General features: G+C 47.0%; 2 protein-coding genes and 2 long non-coding RNA genes across 5 annotated transcripts in view; 2 read left to right on the top strand and 2 right to left on the bottom strand.

Annotated features, from left to right (window-relative positions):
- The first annotated feature begins 1413 nt into the window (after positions 1-1413).
- On the top strand, positions 1414-10817 carry LOC101162024 (drebrin-like protein A). Of its 2 annotated transcripts, XM_011493967.3 has the most exons (16): positions 1414-1685; positions 1797-1941; positions 2011-2066; positions 3188-3300; positions 3519-3593; positions 3699-3842; positions 4478-4555; positions 4639-4790; positions 5663-5720; positions 6146-6211; positions 7390-7501; positions 7574-7756; positions 9444-9512; positions 9592-9671; positions 9875-9944; positions 10616-10817. In XM_011493967.3, the coding sequence occupies exons 2-16, from the start codon at positions 1859-1861 to the stop codon at positions 10750-10752; spliced, it is 1476 nt and encodes a 491-aa protein (XP_011492269.1). In that variant the 5' UTR covers positions 1414-1685; positions 1797-1858; the 3' UTR covers positions 10753-10817. The 2 variants fall into 2 exon arrangements, with proteins under 2 accessions (XP_011492269.1, XP_004085631.1); XM_004085583.4 differs by having other exon boundaries at positions 1414-1941.
- LOC110014210 lies at positions 2073-3222 on the bottom strand. The gene is made up of 3 exons (XR_002289325.1): positions 3109-3222; positions 2592-2960; positions 2073-2469 (listed from the first exon to the last, which is right to left on the bottom strand). It is a non-coding gene; the product is annotated as an uncharacterized LOC110014210 (long non-coding RNA).
- A 744-nt stretch (positions 10818-11561) lies between the features above and the next one.
- On the top strand, positions 11562-16249 carry LOC101173679 (cytochrome c oxidase subunit 5B, mitochondrial). Its single transcript, XM_023960432.1, has 4 exons — positions 11562-11735; positions 15233-15303; positions 15491-15590; positions 15948-16249. The coding sequence occupies exons 1-4, from the start codon at positions 11639-11641 to the stop codon at positions 16058-16060; spliced, it is 381 nt and encodes a 126-aa protein (XP_023816200.1). The 5' UTR covers positions 11562-11638; the 3' UTR covers positions 16061-16249.
- The window catches only part of LOC110014080, a 10100-nt gene continuing 5200 nt past the window's right edge, over positions 16093-20992 (bottom strand). The window contains exon 3 of the long non-coding RNA XR_002289228.2: positions 16093-17200. This is a non-coding gene — a long non-coding RNA (uncharacterized LOC110014080). The remainder of the gene's footprint in view (positions 17201-20992) is intronic.

Here is a 20992-nt window from a genome sequence, read left to right on the forward strand (position 1 = left end):
CCCGTCATGCATATGATGGAGGTTCTGCGCCCCCCCCCCCCCGCTTGCAGCTTTCAGCCCTGTATCCCCCCCCCCTTCCTGCTTGTGATGGTGGAAAGGACACTGGAGACCCAAGGAGTCATGGATCCAGATGTCCCCCCCCCCCAACAGAGAATTCTTCTCACTGATCAACATTCACAGCCCCCCCCCCCCCTCCACAGCTGTTCACCAGCCTCCATCCGTCAAATCTGGACAAATCTCCAGCAGAAACCAGAGAAGCAGATGTTCTGGGATTGAAGATTCCAACAGAACCGTCGGTTCCGGACAGACGGGTCCAGAACCTGAAAAAGAATTCAATTCCCTCCACACGGATGTGAACTTCAAAAAGCATCAGAAACAGAAAATGATCAATGTGTGGATTTATGGATGAAGGTTTGGAACAAACCAAAAGTTTACATGTATCCAAAAAAACCTACAAGACGTCACTGATGGACCTGAAGACGGCCAGAAATGATCAACACATAGACAAATGTCACTTCTGCACATCTGCTGTACACAATGTAATGAGAATGTTCTGAAAAGAATGAACAGAAATATGCAGACAATCTAGTGTTGTAAAAGGGGCGGAGTCACACAAGATTTTGCTGTCTATTTGAAACTCTTGTGTTTATTTTCATTTGTGTTTGAAATAAAGAAAATTGAATTGAATTGAATGGATGTGGTTTGGGTGCTGGAGCACCAGTGGGTGGGGCTTATGCAGATGTCCATCCATCCGCTAAGGCCTTGACAGAGCCTAACCTGGCTACTGGTGCGCAGAGGCGGGGTTCACCTTGGACAGGTCACCGACACGTCTGAGGGCCGGAACAGAACATGAGAGCTGATGTTTGGTTCTCGGCCTGTGCATCAGGGAGGAGCAGAAAAAACATTTCCATGTTGATCTGTAGACCTTCTAACGGGGGGGGGGGGGGGGGGGGGGGGGGCGCCCCCTCCAGCAGCATTACAGCAAATCCAACCAGGTCAGAATTTCCTCCCAGATTGTTACAGCCCCTCAGGAGGAGAACCAGATTAATGGAAGGAAGTTTACGAAGAATACACACAAACATGTACACACACATGCACACACAATCATGCCACACACACAAACACGGACTTACGCACAGATACACACACAAAAACGGACTGACACACAGATACACACACAAACACGGACTGACACACAGAGACACACACAAACACGGACTGACACACAGAGACACACACAAACACGGACTGACACACACAAACAGACACCAGCAGTGTGTCTGTGGTGCTGTAACCAGCATGCAGTCATTTTCTTTCAGGACTTTCAGGTTTGGTTTATTCTAGAAACTGTATTTTCTTTCTGTCCGTCAGTTATCACAAATCACCTCTAGGACTGCATTAGTGGGCGTGTCCCAGCAACTGTCATGCTAGCTCCTCCCACATATTTGCCTACTTTGGGTTTTCCTTGAGAAAACCGGTTTCAGAGCAGCCCAAAACAGAGCGGCGGGTCATGTGACCTCAGGTTTGTCCACCTGTTTACACAAACGTCTGTCTGCTTGTCTGCAGGAACAGGAGGCTCCTCTCAGGGGGGTTGAGGTCCTGCCGACCGACGTCTCAGAGCCGCTGTAAGGCGACAGCACTGAACCTGAGCTTCCTCGTGGGGTTTTTCCTGCTGACGGATGAAGGTGTGGAAGGGGGCGTGACCTCTGGAAAAATGCAGCCCGTCAGGTTTGGGTCCTCTGACCTGACGGGTCGGAAGCATCGCGGCAGAGTCATATCCGTCCGTGTGCCCTCAGACTCTGGAGCTTCTCTCCAAATCTGAGTTGTGCCTCTGCTGGTGTCCACCCTGAAGACGAAGATGACCGTCAACCTGAGCAAGAACGGCCCTGCACTGACGGCGGCGTACCAGGAGGTGGTGGACGGAAAATCCAGCACAAACTGGTGAGTGTGAGGAGGGAAAGAGAGGAAGACGTTGGAGGGCTGAAGCATCATCTTCCTCCTCTGTTTCAGGGCGTTGTTCACCTATGAGGGGAACAGCAACAACCTGCGGCTGGTAGAGAAAGGAGGTGAGGAAGACGAGCTGCTTCCTGTCTGTGCAGGGATGAAGCAGCAGCTGGTTTGTTTGCAGTAAACAGAGTTCAGTTTCTAACAGACGAGCGTTCGGAGACCAGAGACGAAAACATTGAAGGAGCAGGAGCTCCAGAACAGGAGACTTCCAGGTGGAACGACTCTGAAACGGATCCAGCCTCACAGGAAAACTAAACATTCTGATCCAAACAAGGGTGATCGGTCAGAATATTATCTGGGACTTTCTCCCTGTGATCAGTTTGAAGGATCCTCAAAGTGAGGAAGAGCAGGAGATCGGCACCACATCACTTTCTTTGATTCATCACTTCTGCAGACGGAGATGAGCCTGGATCTTCGTCCCTGCCGTCTCCTCTTTGTCTGCGCGTGGAAAGGTTTATGTTCCTGCAGGACGAAGATCCAGAGAAACGTGAGGAAAAAGGACCTGAGAAGCTTTCAGTGTGGAGCCGCAGGTCACAAACGCGTCCTGACCCTGACGGTGGACTTCATGTCCCGTCTGAACCCACCTTAATATGTGACGAATCAGAGCTCTGGAGAAAGAACTCCTCTTCTTCAAGAAGGGAAGCAATCACGCCAAGAAATCAAGAGTCTCTATTTCTGAAGCAGATCCAGGAAACGAAGCATCTAGAAAAGGAAACAGACGTTTTCATATTTGCTCTGAGCAGAAACTGGGACAAATGTAGCTTCATAGATGGTCAGAGGAGGACGTTCATGCATGCCGGGCCTGAAGGCTCACGGAGATCAGGAATCATTTGAAGGACTTTCATTTCCCCTTCAGTCTTCCTTCAGTTCCGTTTCTCCACCGTGGATCCATGAAGAGAAATCCTCCTGAACTTTGGGATCAAGTGAGGTTTCTGATGAGGGAGAAGATTCTTCTGGAAGAAAAGATGGAAAAACATCAGAGTCAAAGGTGTTCTCCTCTCGTGAAGCTGCTCTCCTCTGACGGATCAGCTGACTGCAGACAGCTTCTAGAAAATTATGGAAAAATCTTTCAAGTGGAAGACGTGACAGAGAAAAATGAACCTGCTGGAAGCCTGGAGAAGGCCTCCGACGCTGAAGCGGTGCCGCTGGTTTGGGTTGAAAGGTTCTGTTGTTCCTGCAGACGGAGGCCTGGAGGAGGTGCTGGAGGAGCTGAACAGCGGGAAAGTGATGTACGCCTTCTGCCGAGTCCAGGACCCCAACTCCGGCCTTCCCAAATACGTCCTCATCAACTGGGTGAGTGAGGCCTTCTTCACTAACGTGTCACCTCAGTGAGTTTCTGCCATGAAAAAAGGAATTTTGAGGTTTTCCGACGTCCAAAAGGACATTTAGTGTTTTCCACCCATATGTTTGAGCTGAAAGACCTCAGACAAACCACAGGAGCTCTGACTCCTGCTGGAACTGGATCAATAACACCAACAGGCCTGAAAGGGTTGTGATGTGAATCTGTGCAGACGGGTGAAGGTGTGGAGGACTCTCGCAAAGGGATCTATGCAAACCACATGAGCTCGGTGGCGTCGTTTCTCAAGGTGAACCCAGGCTTCTGTTTTATCCGTCCGCTCAACGCAGGAGGGGGCTTCCCCCCCACCACGCAGACACGATCTTTCTCCCTAAACTCCAAACTGTTGCTGCAGGGAGCTCATGTGACCATAAACGCCCGGACAGAGGACGACGTGGAGCCCGACACCATCCTAGGAAAAGTGGCCAAAGCGTCCGGAGCCAACTTTAGCTTCCACAAACAAACGCAGAACTACAGAGACGCTCCCAGAGGACCCGTGGTGAGAAGACCCGCCGTGTGACGCTGTCATCCAAAAATGAAAGGAAAGACCCGTTAGAATTATCATCTGTTCTGCTGTGAGGTTTTCCCAAACAACTGTAAACCATGAAAAGTTCTGCTGCAGTCAGTCCATTCATGCAGATCACAGAGCAAACATTCCAATGATTTAAGTGAATACATCCTAAAATATTATAAAACAGCAGATGGAACAATTTGGAAAGAATTATGCTCAAAACTGACAAAAACTTATCAAATTAAGACAATCAGTAAATTCAGAAGTTAAAAATAAAAGATCTGGATCTGAAGAACTAAAGTAAATAAACAGTTTTTGCCAAGTTTGTAAAGCTTCATTTAGAATCATTTGAAGCATTTGAACCTGAATTTCAGTTTTTTTTGTTACTTTTAGTTCTGAAAAGATCTTAAAAATGTCAGATAGGCGTTTGCTTCCTGAAAAGAACCTTTAAAGTGATTGTTGGGTTGGAAACTGTTAGAATCTCTCAGAGTTTCCATCCCACTTTAGATGAAAGAGGAACATTTCTGCGCTGATCGTCCCAAAAGGTCAAAGTGTTTGAACCTTTTCCTCAGTTGGAGGAGAGAGCGTCTGCTCTTCAGTAACCTTCTCTGCTGGTTCCTCAGGGATCTGTGTATCGGAAGGTCAACGCCGTGGAGGAGATCAAGCAAACCAAGAAGGACAACTTCTGGGCCCAAACCCAGGTGGGTCAGAACCCCGGTGATGTCATCAGCAAGCTTTGCTGAAGAGCCAACCATCACCAGAACATGACCGTCTGCTTTTTCAGAGGGATGAAGAGGCACAGCGGGGGGAGGAGAGCAGGAGAGCCGAGCAGGAGAGCCAGAGGATGGAGAGGGAGGTGAGGGAGCAGGAGGAGAGACAGGCGAAGGAGAGGGAGAGGAAAACCAACGAGAGGAACCAGCAGATCGAACGGGAGAGGTGAGTCCAAAGCCATCCCAGCTGGTCTGAGCACGGTTCTGGTTTCAGGAGGACGGGTTCAAGCATCTCTGGACTGGTTTGGTTGGGACTCCCCCAGCAGAGTGGTCAAAGGCGTGGGGAGGCCGATGTCCTGGAGTCTGGGGTGTTTTGGTTGTTCTGGCTGGGGGTTGAAAGGACTTCAGCGTCCTGGAACAAACAAACAAACAAACAAAAAAAACACAAACAAAGAAACAAACAAAGAAACAAACAAACAAAAAACAAACAAAGAAACAAACAAACAAAGAAACAAAGAAAGAAAGAAACAAACAAACAAACAAACAAAAAACAAAAAAACAAAAAAACTAAGAAAGAAAGAAACAAACAAACAAAGAAACAAACAAACAAAAAACAAAGAAAGAAAGAAAGAAAGAAAGAAAGAAAGAAAGAAACAAACAAACAAACAAACAAAGAACTCGTCAATGAACACAAATAAAGACACTTCAGTGAATTCAGAAGTTCCAAACAACCATCTGGATTTGAAGAGTTAAGGTTAGCATGACTGAATTTACTGCATACAAAATACAGGTTCCTAAAGCTTCAGAAGCTCCTGAACCTCGTGAAGCATCTGAAGCTGCTTAAATGGAATTTCACAGCTTTGTTCAATTCTGAACAAAATCAAGAGATGTTAAAAATGTCAGATAAAGATTTGAATCTTTCCAAAACCCTTAACGTACCGTGTTGGGATGGAGTAGCCGGAGTGAGTTCGGGTGTTCTGGGTTCAAAGAGCTTCATCCTCCTGAGAGGCAGTTGTTCAGGTTGATCACTTTGAAGTCAAAGGTTCAACTGTGAAGAACCTCAGAGCTGAGAAGACTTCCTGTTTGGTCTCCTGACAGGGTTCTTCAGAAGAAGAGGGAGGAAGAGGAGCGAGCAAAGGAGCAGCAAAAGCAGCAGGTAAGACGAGACGAAGCTCTGAGCTCCGTCTGATCCGTCGCCTTAAGGATGGGCTTCAGCGACCCGTCAGGACAAAGCGGGTGGAGATGATGGACGGACGCTCTGCGGTGTAACAGAACATCTTTTAGTTTGTCCAGTCGGTGAGGTATTCTGTGTCTGACCCGGAAGAACCCGACACGGCTGGTTCTGGAGGAACTGAAAGAGTAAAGAACCACAGAACGCTTTTCTCCTTCAGACAGCAAACAACAAAACCTTTAAACTGGAATTTGTTTCCATTAGTTGCAGCTTTCCAAAGTAAAAGCCTTTCCTGAACATGAGAGTTGATCTGCTGTCAGAAGCATCTCTGTGGATGGAAACCAGACCAGAACCACAGTTGTTCTGGTCTGGTTTCCAACTCTGTGTTTTATGTGAAATGTCTGTTTTAGATGCAGGAAGCCAACAGAAGCAGAGTGACGGGGATCAACGCCGCGGCGTCCGTGCAGAAGGCTAACGTGAGTGACCTTTCAGGGTTTCCACGGCGACTCATCTGCAGACAGATATGGGACAAAGATGGGACAAAGATTCCTGCTGGTGCTGTGAAAACATGGATTTTATTTAGGATTTTTAGTGTTTTTAATGGTTGGTAAAACAGTTGGATGTCTATAGAAAACGTGAAGTTCTGGAATTGATGCTCTTCTCCTACAGATTCCCGTTTCTCTGTCGTTTTTCTCGTTTCAGAGTTTTTAGCTCCAGTCTAGAGTTTCGTTTTCTCTTTGTGTTTGCGTGAAAACTGTAAATCCAGACGGCTCAAACTGCAAACCTGCAGCTCTTTTCAGCGTAAACTCCACCGCCATGGCTCTGTTTGGTCAGCTCTCTTCTCCCTTTTTTTACTTCCTACGCTTAGAAATGGTGTCTTTTTTTTCAATTTTGGGGATCAAATAAAAACTAAAAGAATTTTAAATCACGTGATTTAAAGTAGAACTCTCAACAGAACAACGATGAGTTTCATGTCTGAAGTGAGGGTGAAGGTCCGTCGGACCAAAGGCAGACAACCCAAACCCTTCGTCTGTGAAAAAGACTTCCAGAAAATCAACATCAAGCTGCAAATCCTTTGAGATTTTGCAAATCTTTTGAGTCTTCAGGAGATTTCAGGAGGTCACCCTCAAAAGGAATTCTTTGAAAGAATCTCTCAACTTTGGTAGAACTTGAGAGGAGCCTCCTCACCTTTGACCTGTCTGAGATGTTGACCTGATTCATAAAAAATCAAAAATATATAGAAATGATACCTCAGCTCCAGCTACAACCAAAAACCCAGTTTTCTTACAGAGCCAAGCAAACAGGTGAAATGCCAGGGAATCGCGTTTCTGTGGGTTTCTGTGGAGCCAGAGAAACAAATCTTTGAGTTTTTATCGTTTTTCATTTTCTTGTTTTCTGATGGTTTGGACATGTTCAGAGGAGGGATAGTGGATATATTGGTAGAAGGATGTTGGAGATGGAGCTGCCTGGCCGGAGGGCAAGAGGACGGCCAAAGAGGAGATATATGGATGTCTTAACAGAGGACATGAAGTTGGCTAACGTTAGGGTAGAAGATGTTCATGATAGAGTGAGGTGGAAAAGGATGATTCGCTGTGGCGACCCCTGATGGGAAAAGCCGAAAGAGAAAGAAGAAGATTTTCTTGTTTTCTCCCAGGAGGCGAAGTCGCTGGTTTCTCAGAGATCCTTCAACCCTAAAGACATCTTCACGCAGAGGGAGCAGAGCTTCAAGGCCAGCAGCATCCTGCCCCCCGCTTCCTCCAGACCCGGTAAGCGTCAGCCCATCCTGGAGGAAACTGCAGCTTCAGATGGCGGTCCGTCTTTATCGTTTCACCCCCCAGGGAAGCTGCAGAGTCCCTTCCTGTCCCAGAAATCCTTTGAGAGGGAAGTCCCCCCCAAGTCTCAGAGTCCACCTGCCCCCATCGTGCTCCCGACCAGCTCCGTGAAGGCCCCCTCTCCGGTCTCACCTGTGCCAGCCCCTGCAGCAGTGTCCTTCACGCATCCGGAGCCCGTCCAGCCTGCAGGTCAGAACCCCTCCCTGATCCGTCATGAAGGATGGAAGGTCTGATCTCCATGAAACGCTGATGGAACCAGCACCAGAGAACCAAAACAATAAGAATAAAATCACAATTAACCGTAGAGAAGAAATAAGCAGATTGATTTCAGGATCTGTCCTCAAAGTCTCTGCTGGTAAAGGGTTTGATATCCGATAGTCGTATTGATCAGAGGAATCAGAGCAAATAACGTCTGACATTCACTTTTTCTCATACAAAGTGTCACAAAGTTCCTCCAGGTTCTGGTTCTGAGTGTTGCTGTGAGTTAATCCAGCATTAAACACAGATACAAGATTTTAGGGTTCATGTAGATGTTGAAGCTTCTGAAGCATCTGAAGCTTCTGAGGCATCTGAAGCTTCTGAAGCATCTGAAGCTTCTGAATCATCTGAAGCATCTGAATCATCTAAAGCTTCGTAAGCATCTAAAGCCTCTGAAGCATCCAAAGCTTCTGAAGCATCTGAAGCTTCTGAGGCATCTGAAGCTTCTGAAGCATCTGAAGCTTTTAAAGCATCTGAATCATCTGAAGCATCTGAAGCTTCTGAGGCATCTGAAGCTTCTGAAGCATCTGAAGCTTTTAAAGCATCTGAAGCTTCTGAAGCATCTGAAGCTTTTAAAGCATCTGAAGCATCTGAATCATCTGAAGCATCTGAAGCTTCTGAGGCATCTGAAGCTTCTGAAGCATCTGAAGCTTTTAAAGCATCTGAAGCTTCTGAATTATCTGAAGCTTAAGAAATTGAATGTCCACAGCTTTAGTTTACAGTTAATTTTGAAAAGATCAAAAGACCTTAGAAATGTCAGATTAAGGTTTGAATCCCTGGTAAACCTTGTAGGAGATGTGTCAGGATCAAAGATGGATTCTTTTGTTTTACTAAACTTTTATCCCTTGTTGTTATTTTGAAATCTGTTGGGAGATCATGTCTGACAAATGTCCAGGTGAAAAACCGTTGGAAGGCAGCGTCCAACAGCCGCTGCGTAAACTTTACGCATTTTCCACGGATGAAACGTCAGTCTTTGGTGATCCATGCAGGACTTACGTCATTCGTAGGTGTTTCTTGTGTCTGTCATTCATGTGCGCAGATGTCCGTCGAGGAATTCCACCAACTTTATGTGAATTCTGTTTTGAGTCGTTTATTATTTTTGGTCGGTTGAGAATTAAAATCGTATACGCGTATTATTAAATTACATTTTTGTGAGATACATGCACAAATGTTTCACGTATGTCTGACAGACTTTTCATTCATGAACCACAGATGTGTAACCTTTAGATCACGTATATGGCGCACATTGACGCAAAAATCACTCATGAATTGCATTTTAACGGCGCAATAATCACGCGGTTCATGTTCTACGTTGGTTTCCGTGTTCTTTGTGTGGTTTATTCGTACTTCTGTGGCTCTAATGTGGTTCATTATTCCGGACATATCTGTGAAAATTCACTTAAAGACCACAACTTCGCTCACTTTTTCCATGTATATTCACGTATGACCAGTTATTACCGGTGCAATATGAGCCAAATGTACGTGGCGGCTGTGTGACCCGGCCCTAAAGCCACCAGCGCCTCCTCTGGTGGGTCCGGATGCAGCTCAAACACGTTCTCATGAGTGCTCAGACTCATTGAAGACTCCAGCATCAGATGTCCTTCTGTCTCTGCTGCAGGAGGGGCTTACGCTGATGAAGAGGAGTGGTCGGATGAGTTTGATGACGACGATGCGGCTGAGGATGCAGGTACGATTGCAGTCGTGTGACCCGAGGCTGTTCCTGAAAACACAAACTCTCAGAAAGTCTCATCCTGCTTTCACTGCAGAAACGGAGAGAGAGACATACGAGCCTCCGTTCGACACCAACGAGAATCTGTACGAAAATACCCAACCGACCGAATACCAGGTGAGTCCGGTCAGCCCGACCTTCCTTATGCCACAGAAATTCACAAATTTGAAAGCTGGAATTTGATTTCAGCCTGTAAAAAACTGCAGTAAAATGTTCACTGAAGACGTCACGTCCTGCTGTCTGATAACATCTTTGAAGCTGGAGGACTTCAGTGTCCAAAGGCTGGTTTGGAGTCCGATCAGCTGTTGTGATGTTTTCAGGATCAGGAGTTTGATGAGGAGGAATCTGGAGGCGGTCTCAGTGCCAGAGCTCTGTACGACTATCAGGCTGGTACGTCCTGTCACTCAGCTCTTCCAGGTCCTGCTGTGTTCCTGCAGTCATCATGATCACAACAACAACAATCACACCAATAATAAGAAAGGTCGACTTTAGAGCCACTTTATGATTTCACTCCAACAAGTTTAGTAAAGTTCAAATTAGAGTTTAGATTTAAAATTCCCAGTTTTATTTTTAAATACAATATTTACTTAAAAAAAACATCATTATCTTTACTGGTTACCGTTTTTTTAATGAAATAAAACGTTTTATAAAGTTACTTTTTTTATTACAGTAACCAGAAGGAAAAAAAAGATTTTCGGCTGTGAAAAAAGAAACGAGAATAAGGAATAAACAAACATGTGAACAAACAATTTAAATATAATTTAGAAAATAACAAAGTAAAAAACACAAGAGATGAAAACAAAATCACCTTTTGAGTGAAGAAAATGAAGATTTGGAAAAGTTTGGAAAATAAAAAGCAAATAAAGAATGAAAACCCACAGAAACAGTCAAAAATTATCAAAGTGATACGAAGAAAAATACCAAAAACAACTTTAGTGAAGAACATTTTTTTTAAAATTGCTGAAACTAGAGATGCTGTGAAAATGAAGCTGCAGAGCATCTCTGATGAGGAAGAGGAGGAGGATTTTGTTTATCAACAGCTTCTCACCTGTCCTCCACAGCGGATGACACAGAGATCACCTTTGACCCCTATGACATCATCACCAACATCGAGAAGATCGACGAGGGCTGGTGGAGGGGGGTGGGGCCTGACGGGCACTGTGGGTTGTTTCCCTCCAACTACGTGGAGCTTCTGTAGTTTCCTCAGACGCTGGTTTTTCAGAAATTGTCACCGTTTCAACAATAAAGGAATAATGAAAACTGTTTGCCGATTTTATTTTGAAAATATCCAAAATTAGAAGGTAAACAGGAAGTTTAAGATCTAAAAGGAAACCTTCCATACTCAGACAAATCCACTGAAGTTTACATTCTGGGCATCTCTTTGGTGTGAATGTAAAGGATTGTGTGTCCTCCAGGATGAACACCGCCTTCGCCCAACAGGAGCTGGGATAGGCTCCAGCAACCCTGTGACCCCAGAGGGTTTCAGCAGGTTCAGAAGACGGACGGACGGCGGATAGATGGACCACAGCATCTCAATGAATGGATGTAGAATGATGTCTTCATGAATGACATGAGAAACTAATGTTTAACGTTTATCACCATATTTTTAGAATCTTTTAAAGTATGTCAGTCATTGTGTTCTTCAGTGTTCTAAGTTCAGAGATGTTGGAAGTGATGGAACATATGGAAGAAGAGACAGGATTAGAGCTGAGAAGCAGAAAACGACTATGAAAGCTGAAGTTTCTTTTTTTTAGCCCTTGTGCTATCTTAGATGACCCCCCCCCCCCCTTCCATTGACGTGTTCCCCCTACCATGACAAAGGTAGATAAAGGTGGAAAGATTTCATGTAATCCATGGACACCAGTGAAGATCACAAATCATTGAAGAAAAAAGGTTCAGAGCACTGTCTAGTGGGTCTAGATGACCCCACTCCCAACGTTAAAGTGCCTGGGATAGAACAAGGGTTACAGCCTCCATGGACCTAAAGTGCTACTCCCCTTTCAGGCAGCAGGGGGCGCCGCTGCGTCAAACCGGAAGCTCTGACAAACGAAGAAGAAAACCGGTGAAAACGAACCAGGAGAAATATGGCTGCAAGGTTACTGCTCCGCTCAGGCTTCAGAGCCGCCGCCGCCTGCCGAGCCGCCCGGGTCCCGGTTCCGACCCGCAGCATGGCAGCAGGAGGTGAGAACCGCAGCGACCCAGAAGGCGCCCATAGGGAAAACGCGGCGTTGGGACAAGGTCGCTCCTCTGTCCGTTGGCGGAGCATTTCCTGCTCCTGCCGCCGAGGCCGAGCTGCACTCCAGAGAGAAACGATGATTCTGTCGAGTCCTTGTCACGCCGAATGAATGTCGCTCCGCTCGGTTCTGACGTTTAGTGGGTTCCGGTCTATTTTATAATACCAAAAACCCCGGAGACGGGACAGAGTTAGCATTAGCTTAGCATCAATAGCGCTGACGCTAAAAGGTCAAATAGACTCATTTAAGAAGAAATAAGAATTAAGTTGACGGTTCCGAAGTTAAACAGATCGGTAAATGAACGAACATTCTTGGTTCGGTCACAGTATTTTAATTATCTGTACAAGTTCTACAGAAACATAAAAACATGGTGCTAGAATTTCCCATCATGCCTTGGTGTGCCGTTTCATTTTTATTTTTGATCACATCAGTTTAGTTTAATTTTTAAAGCATTAAATTCAAATGATGTAATAGTGTTGTAAATTCAAAATATCGTATCCTGTTTTTTTCTGCCTTCCTGCTAAAAAAATTAATTCAGAGACACCAGGCACATAAACGGTAGTGCGCGTTGCATTCTGGGAGAGGTCAAAGGTGAAAGGCTCAAACGTGAGGGAGTCAACAATGTTTTGGGGACTTTGTGGTGTCTTTTCTAGAGGCTGCAGCGGGATTTATTGATGAATGGGTGGAGGAGGACTGCAGTGTCATTTAGGTGAAGCTGATCCTAAAGAACGCCTCAGTGACGTCATCAGCGGGCGCCCTGCGTGAATTCTGGTGGTGTATATAATAGCAAACTACTGGATCAGGTTGATAATCATGGCGACGCACAAAACTTCAAACCAACCGTCTCTTAGATCCTCCAGAAAATCTGGGAAATGTTTCCCGTCAATGTTTTCTGTAGCATTTTGATCTGTTAAAGACATCAAGAAATAATCTATGCAATGGTAAAGTAAACCAGATCCAAGAGAGTCCATGCTGTACATTATAGCCTTTGAAGGTCTTTAATACATTAAAGTATTCTATAGGCCTTCTATGGAAACAGACTACTGTCATCTAGTTAGAATCACGACTTATCCGTAGAAAGTCTGGTCACAGACCTGTCAATCACTCTGCATCCATCCCTCCATTTCTGTCTTCGTTGGTCGTTTATATCCCATCTGACGTAGGATAACGCCCTTAATTCCTTAACGCACTCCCTAATTTTGTATCAGAATGGCTCCGTTTATGGCTTAGCAGTTTGGCAGTATTTGCCATCCCATGAGGCCTTGACCTTTGACCCAGCGCATGCGCTCCTCTGTGTGTATCTATAGAAGCAACGTGAAAACTTAACTCGTTGACATTTTCAGTTCTTTTGTTGTAGGGAGACGAGAACACAGACGATGTTCTCTTCAATGATCTGAAGGGAAGATCAGTTTTCTCTCCGTCTTTGTTCCTACTCCTCTTCCTCCTGCTCCTCTTCCTCCTGATCCTCTTCCTCCTCCCGATCCTCTTCCTCCTGCTCCTCTTCCTCCTGCTCCTCTTCCTCCTGATCCTCTTCCTTCTGATCCTCTTCCTCCTGCTCCTCTTCCTCCTGCTCCTCTTCCTCCTCCCGATCCTCTTCCTTCTGATCCTCTTCCTCCTGCTCCTCTTCCTCCTGATCCTCTTCCTCCTGATCCTCTTCCTCCTGATCCTCTTCCTCCTGATCATCTTCCTCCTCCTGATCCTCTTCCTCCTGATCCTCTTCCTCCTCCTGATCCTCTTCCTCCTGATCCTCTTCCTCCTCCTGATCCTCTTCCTCCTCCTGATCCTCTTCCTCCTCCTGATCCTCTTCCTCCTGATCCTCTTCCTCCTGCTCCTCTTCCTCCTGATCCTCTTCCTCCTCCCGATCCTCTTCCTCCTGCTCCTCTTCCTCCTACTCCTCTTCCTCCTGCTCCTCTTCCTCCTGATCCTCTTCCTTCTGATCCTCTTCCTCCTGCTCCTCTTCCTCCTGCTCCTCTTCCTCCTCCCGATCCTCTTCCTTCTGATCCTCTTCCTCCTGCTCTTCTTCCTCCTGATCCTCTTCCTCCTGATCCTCTTCCTCCTGATCCTCTTCCTCCTGATCATCTTCCTCCTCCTGATCCTCTTCCTCCTGATCCTCTTCCTCCTCCTGATCCTCTTCCTCCTGATCCTCTTCCTCCTCCTGATCCTCTTCCTCCTCCTGATCCTCTTCCTCCTCCTGATCCTCTTCCTCCTGATCCTCTTCCTCCTGATCCTCTTCCTCCTGATCCTCTTCCTCCTGATCCTCTTCCTCCTGATCTTCCTCCTCCTGATCCTCTTCCTCCTGATCCTCTTCCTCCTGATCCTCTTCATCCTGATCCTCTTCCTCCTCCTGATCCTCTTCCTTCTGATCTTCTTCCTCCTGATCCTCTTCCTTCTGATCCTCTTCCTCCTCCTGATCTTCTTCCTTCTGATACTCTTCCTCCTGATCCTCTTCCTCCTGATCCTCTTCATCCTGATCCTCTTCCTCCTCCTGATCCTCTTCCTTCTGATCTTCTTCCTCCTGATCCTCTTCCTTCTGATCTTCTTCCTCCTGATCCTCTTCCTTCTGATCTTCTTCCTCCTGATCCTCTTCATCCTGATCCTCTTCCTCCTCCTGATCCTCTTCCTCCTGATCCTCTTCCTCCTGATCCTCTTCCTCCTGATCCTCTTCATCCTGATCCTCTTCATCCTGATCCTCTTCCTCCTCCTGATCCTCTTCCTCCTGATCCTCCTCATCCTGATCCTCTTCCTCCTGATCCTCCTCATCCTGATCCTCTTCATCCTGATCCTCTTCCTCCTCCTGATCCTCTTCCTCCTGATCCTCTTCCTCCTGATCCTCTTCATCCTGATCCTCTTCCTCCTGATCCTCTTCCTCCTGATCCTCTTCCTCCTCCTGATCTTCCTCCTCCTGATCCTCTTCTTTCTGATCCTCTTCCTCGTGCTCTTCTTCCTCCTGCTCCTCTTCCTCCTGATCTTCTTCCTCCTGATCCTCTTCCTCCTGATCCTCTTCATCCTGATCCTCTTCCTCCTCCTGATCCTCTTCATCCTGATCCTCTTCATCCTGCTCCTCTTCCTCCTGATCTTCTTCCTCCTGATCCTCTTCCTCCTCCTGATCCTCTTCCTCCTGCTCCTCTTCCTCCTGCTCCTCTTCCTCCTCCCGATCCTCTTCCTTCTGCTCCTCTTCCTCCTGATCCTCTTCCTCCAGTCTATTTCCTGTAAACTTTGAATTGTCGTCTGATCATGAAATGTTCCTGCGTTCCTCCAAACCATCACCCAGTTTGGTTCAGAACCTTCCTGTCCATCAGTTTGAGCTGAAGATCCAAACGTGTCACTTCCTGTGGCCCGGTTCTCGCTCTCAGCGACCTTCATAGATGCGTTCTCTGTGGATCGGTGGTCTTTGTGGCGGGGGCTCCTGCCGGAGGCGAGCTCAGCTCCTTTCTGTGTTTGCAGGAATCCCCACCGATGAGGAGCAGGCCACCGGACTGGAGAAGATCATCATGAAGGCCATGAAGGACGGAACGGTAACTCCACCCCCCCGACCACCGTTTGACCTCAGACCATCAGAACTGGACTCTTTAGTGGCTTTCTGTCAGTGATTGTCGTTTCTGAGGGGCAGTGAAGGCACCACGGTGGTTGATGTCCAGCCTCAGCAGATGTTTGACAGACTCGGGTGTTGATTCTTCATCCTCCTCCTCTTCCTCCCTGCAGGATCCCTACAACATGCTGAAGCCCAAGAGCTTCGCCGGCTCCAAGGCGGACCCGCACCTGGTTCCCTCCATCACCAACAAGAGGATTGTGGGATGCGTCTGTGAGTGTTTCTGTGCGGTACAGTTTAGGGACAGTTTTTCTGGACCGGATCAGGGTTCTGGTTCTGTTCTTCACTCCGTCAGAATTTTTCCTGGAAAAGAAGAATCTAAACAAACAAAACATTAAGTTTCAGATCCCTGAACTCGTGTTGAATTGTTTTCAGGTTCTGTTCAGAGGTTCTGTCCCCGTCGGCTCGTCGTTTTTTGACGTCTTTGATCGTTAGTTTTGTCGTTTTTCTGAGGTTTTCTTCAAACGCCTCATAAATCGTCTCTGTTCAGGACTTTTTCTCCATGTTCCTTCCAGGTGGGTTTGGGTTCTGGTTTGGGTTCTGGTGACGTTCTCTCCCGTCTGTGTCCAGGTGAGGAGGACAACACGGCGGTGGTCTGGTTCTGGCTCCATGAAGGCGAGGCCCAGCGCTGCCCGTCCTGCGGCTCTCACTACAAGCTGGTGGCTCACGAGCTTCCTCACTAACTCCTCCTCCTCATCGTCGTCCTCGTTCTGCCCGTCTGGGCTCGGCCTATCTTCTGTTCTGCCTCAGAACTTGACCCGGATCTCTGCTTCATGTTACATTCCCAAACAGCGTTTACACCCCCCGCTCTGAACCATGTTACACTCGGACCACTGAACTCCTCGTGGAACAATAAAGTTCTGAACTCTGAACTCTCTGCGTCGTTTTCTCAGACGATACTCTGAAGGTTTTGGTGGTTTCACCAGGAATTAGTCTGATCCCAGACAGATTTAATGAAAGTTCAGCTAAACTGTAACTGCAGAAAAAAACTTTAACGGTCTTTATGAGCTGCTGAGTTTCTAAAGATTCTCCTAAACCACGTTTACTCAAGTAACTTTAAGTAGTCCTCATATTACTGGAAGTTTCATCATTTTAAATTTGATTGAAAATGGTTTGACCTTCCTGAATCTCTAAATCATAAAGTATATTTCCAGAGTGGATCTTCTGATTGACGAGCACATTTCTGATCAACTTTCTCTGAATCCTGAGCAGCAGATCCTCAGGTCGCTTTAGGTGCTCACTAAATCCCAGCCAATACTTTTATACACACCGTCATATACTAATGAATGAAATTCATGAATGAATAAAAATGTGTTCAGATATTTCATAGAATATTTATATTTTAATCTATGTTGCATATACTAACATATATACTTTTGATTTCTTTTACTTATATTGTTTTCCATACTAATATAGATACTTTTACATACTAAAGGAAACTGCTATGTACTAATAGATGTACTTGTAAACAGTAATTGGGACACAGCTCTCAACAGGCACAAATTCCGTCTGTTCACACACTGACCACCAGGGGCAATGTGGGTTAACGTCTGGCCCAAGGGCACTTCAACACAAAGCCAGCCAAAGCGGGAATCAAACCTGTGACCTTCTGAATTACAGCTGCCCGCTGACTTTCATGAACGTTTCAGTATAAACGCAGTCTTACAGTCACGACAGTATCCAGTCTGTGCCAGCAGGGGGCACCAGCCTCAACCTGTAGCTGCAGAACGTCCATCAGCTCTGGACGGTCTTGTGGGATGTTCTGGAGAACCGTCAGGCCGCTGAGGAATCCAAAAACCTTGAAATCATGACGGTACCTTCACCTGCAAGAGATGCAGAGTCATGTCGGGATCAATGACCTTAGAGGTCAGATAAAGGTCACGGTTCCCATGTAAAGAGTTTCATGGAGGAAGGAGAAACTTTCTTCTTTGCGGAGGAACAGATTCCCAAAATGACCGCTAGGGGGCAGCATGGAGCCACATGTTAAAACCTGACAAACACCTGCAGGTCAGGTGTGTTTGTGCAGATGACAGCAGCTTCCCTTCTCCTTCTGTGTTTGCACCACAGGAGCGGAGAGCGTCCCTCCTCCGTGACCCGCTGCAGCGCGCACACCCGACCTTAACACCTGCAGACGGCGTGAACAGAGGGAAAGCAGCCCAGCATCTCTGTCCTGCTGGTTGTCATGGAAACCGGGGTGTAAAGAGCAGAGTGTTTGACTTAAATCACAGAAGGTGCGAGGCGCCGCCGACCTGCGAGCGGGGCTGACAGACGGCCCTGAGCATCAGCGTTTTACAGCGAGGAGCAGACATTCATCACTGCAGATGCCTCAGAGGCCTTGGTGTCCAGGTCGCCGTCACATCAGCAGAGCGGCGGACAGATTTATTCAGCAGAATAACATCAAAACCACCAGGAAGAAATCATGAATAGGTGATGCTGCTCAGGGAATTGAACCTGCGGTTCAGGAGGAAACTGCAGCAGAAGAGTCAGTTTCACTGTTTCAGGCAGGAACGTCTGGTCTTCGTCCTCGATCTGCTGCAGACCTTGGAGCTGAAACACACGTTCCTCCAGGTTGTCCGCTGGTCCACAGCCTTCAACCTCCGTCCTTAAAACATCACATCTGGGTTGAAATGAAACGCTGTAACTTCTGAAAAAGAAGCATGGGGATCGAGGTTGGGCATCATTTCTGTCCTTAAGAACTCCAGGAAAAACAGGAAGTGATGTCATCCACTCCTCCTCCCCCTCTGTGAACTTCCTCCTCACTGAAGGAGAAACCGGTTTGTTTCCTGAAACATGCAAACGTTGGTGTGGAAGTTTTTCTGTTTGCAGACGTTCTTGGAAATCGTTCCTCTGACAGCCGAGCATCGAGATTCTGTCGGATTCATTTAGACAAAACATGGAAGAAAGTCTTCTTTCTCCTGGAGGTCCTGTCCTTGACAGCATCTCTGTGGTTTCAGACGCTCAGAGGAGATAAAAAATGTTCTGAATCCATTTCTGATGAAGCTGCTGTCACGTCTCCATCTCTGTTTCCCATCTTCACACGTCTGTGTCAATAAAGTTTTTCTCCACTTTTTCAGACAAAACGACGTTTTCCTTAAGTCCAGTTTCTCTTGTCACCCCCCCTCGTCCACAGAGAGGCTGAACAGGATTTTCTACTCCATGATTGCAGCTCTGGTGCTTTAAGATCTAGAACTGTTTTCCATTTCTACGTTGTCCTCTTCTCTCTTGTTCCCCGTCAGTCTTTGTTCAGGGAGGGGGGGGCAGACAGGATCATCTCCACCAATGGGGGGGGGGGTCTGAGCTGAACGTTCATGTTTTATTCAGTTTGAGTAGAGACCCCCCCCCCCCCCACACACACACACACACCACCAGCTCCACATGGATCCTCGTCCTCTGAAGCTCCAGGATGACGGACAGATCTCAGCCCGATGAGGCTTTCAAAGACACTTGTTCATTTCAGCTTTGATCTTTTCACAATAAAGTGCTGCTGGGTTGATAAGTTTCATGTTTTTGCAGAAAAGCCCAGAAGATCTCCAGACTTCAAACCTTCATCTAACTTCACCAGAACCGTAGAAACTACAAACGAAGCATTTTCAGCTTTTTATACTTTTTTTTTTTTTTTGGAGGAATCAAGATTTCATCGTGAGGATCAAAGCATGAGGAGACTTTTGACTCAGCCTCTTAGCATCAGCCTCACTTTGATTCAGCTCCTCTTTTTCTCGCTGCTTCTTTGCGGTTTTTGGGCCGTTTTCTCACGGCGGACGTTCCAGCGGACGTCTACGCCTTTCTGTAGCCGTTAGCATTTGATTTCCAGGATCATCTCTGCCTCCAGCAGCTCCATCAATCCATCAATCAGTATGAAAAGCGGTTCTCCTACTTTGAGCTGTACGAAGCTCTGCCATCCATAACGTCAATTTAAAAGTGTCAGTAGGTCAAAGGTCATCAGAAGCGCTACTATGTCAATACATCAGGGAATAGAAACGAAAAAGTGTTGGACCTAGAATGGACCCTTGGGGAACCCCATGACTTACTCCATGGGTTCTGGAAGAGCAGCTATCCAAACGTAGAGTCCATTTGTGAGGAAAGAACAGAACCGCTTGAGGACAGTCCTGAGTCTGTCGGAGGAAATCCCCGACACCTGAAGAGTTACCTGCCTGTGGGTGGGGGTGGGGGATCCGTTCTAAAGACACATCGAGACAAAAACAAAAAAAGAACGAAACCCTATTGGAGAGGCCGGATGGACGCTCCACCACCTCTACCATGAGAAGACCGAAGACAGATTTCCATCTTTTCGCTCATCAGGAAAACAGGAAGTGACGCACAGAGACGTGGTCCAAACGGCGCTCTGAAGCATTCTCGGGTCAGGCCTAGGAAACGGGCTGCGGTGGACCTCGTTCAGGTCGGTGGTCTTTGTACGACCACAGAAACCAGAGGGAGGGGGTTCAGACGTTTTGATCAGAAAGATGTCGAGGAGGGTCAAAGGTTAAACTTCTGCTACCAGGTCATCCTTCAGCCCTGAGGAACATCATCACAACCTTCGGGGTTCAAATGTTGCCTCTCTCCAGCGGTCTCACACTCAGACACGTGACGCTCAGAACCAACTCTGGCAAATGGACTCGGTCTCCATGGCAACAGTGCTTTTTACCCCCGACCGGACTCACCTCTGAGTCTGTGATGATTGTGGCTCCATCAGCTCGGCTCTGCTCACAGGATGAAGGTGAGGAGGAGGAGGAGGAGGAGAGTGGGGAGGTTTCATCGCCAACAGATCTGGTTTCAATTTCTGCTCGACCCGGTTCTGGTCCAAATCCAGGTTCTTTAGGAGGAGAAACCGACGGCACGTTGACACCACAAGCTTCTCACAGTACTGTACCTCCATGAGGCGTTCAGGTTTGCAGGAGCCTGGGACATTTAAGACCTCCCTTCTCATCCCTCTGTTCATGATGCTGCTTTCACTGACAGCCCCCAAACCGGGAAATCCAAACACTTTTCTGCATCGTTGACAGTCGGAGCAGACTTTAAACCATGAAACCAGGTTAATCATCCTAATGTGTTCAAAGGTTCTCTGGACATAACCCCCCACCCCCACCCCACCCCAGCTGATGAAGAGTGTTTTTAACCCCTTCATCTGTTTGTTGTTCTGCATCTCATCATCATCATCCTCTTCATCCTTGTTTCTGTTTCCTCTCATTGAACTATCTGTGTTATTATTCTGTCTTGTCTTTTTAAATAAAGTTTTTATTGACAACGGTTCGCTGACAGAGGCTTTCCCAATCTTTGGACTGCTCTTCTCACTTAACAGCTCCGTTGGATTGGTCGGCCAGCGTCGGAGCGTCAGGAGCCTCATTTCCTCTGAAGCTCTGGAATGATGTGAACACGTCAAACTGGATCCTAGTCAGTTTGGTCCAGATTGTACCTGTTCCATCAGTTTGGACTCAAACGTCATGCAGGGCCTCTGAACGTCCTGCGCCTGCCTGAACGCTGCAGGTCATCATGGTTGTGTTTCCACAGAGTCCGCTCAGCTCCTGATCCGCTTTCCTCCGTGTGTCAGACGTCAGTTTTTCCGTCTCCGCCGGGAACTGTCTCCAGAGTACTGAGTGCACTTCATCTCCCAGCAACCC

The sequence above is a fragment of the Oryzias latipes genome, chromosome 12 (assembly GCF_002234675.1).
Source record: "Oryzias latipes chromosome 12, ASM223467v1".
NCBI lineage: Eukaryota > Metazoa > Chordata > Actinopteri > Beloniformes > Adrianichthyidae > Oryzias > Oryzias latipes.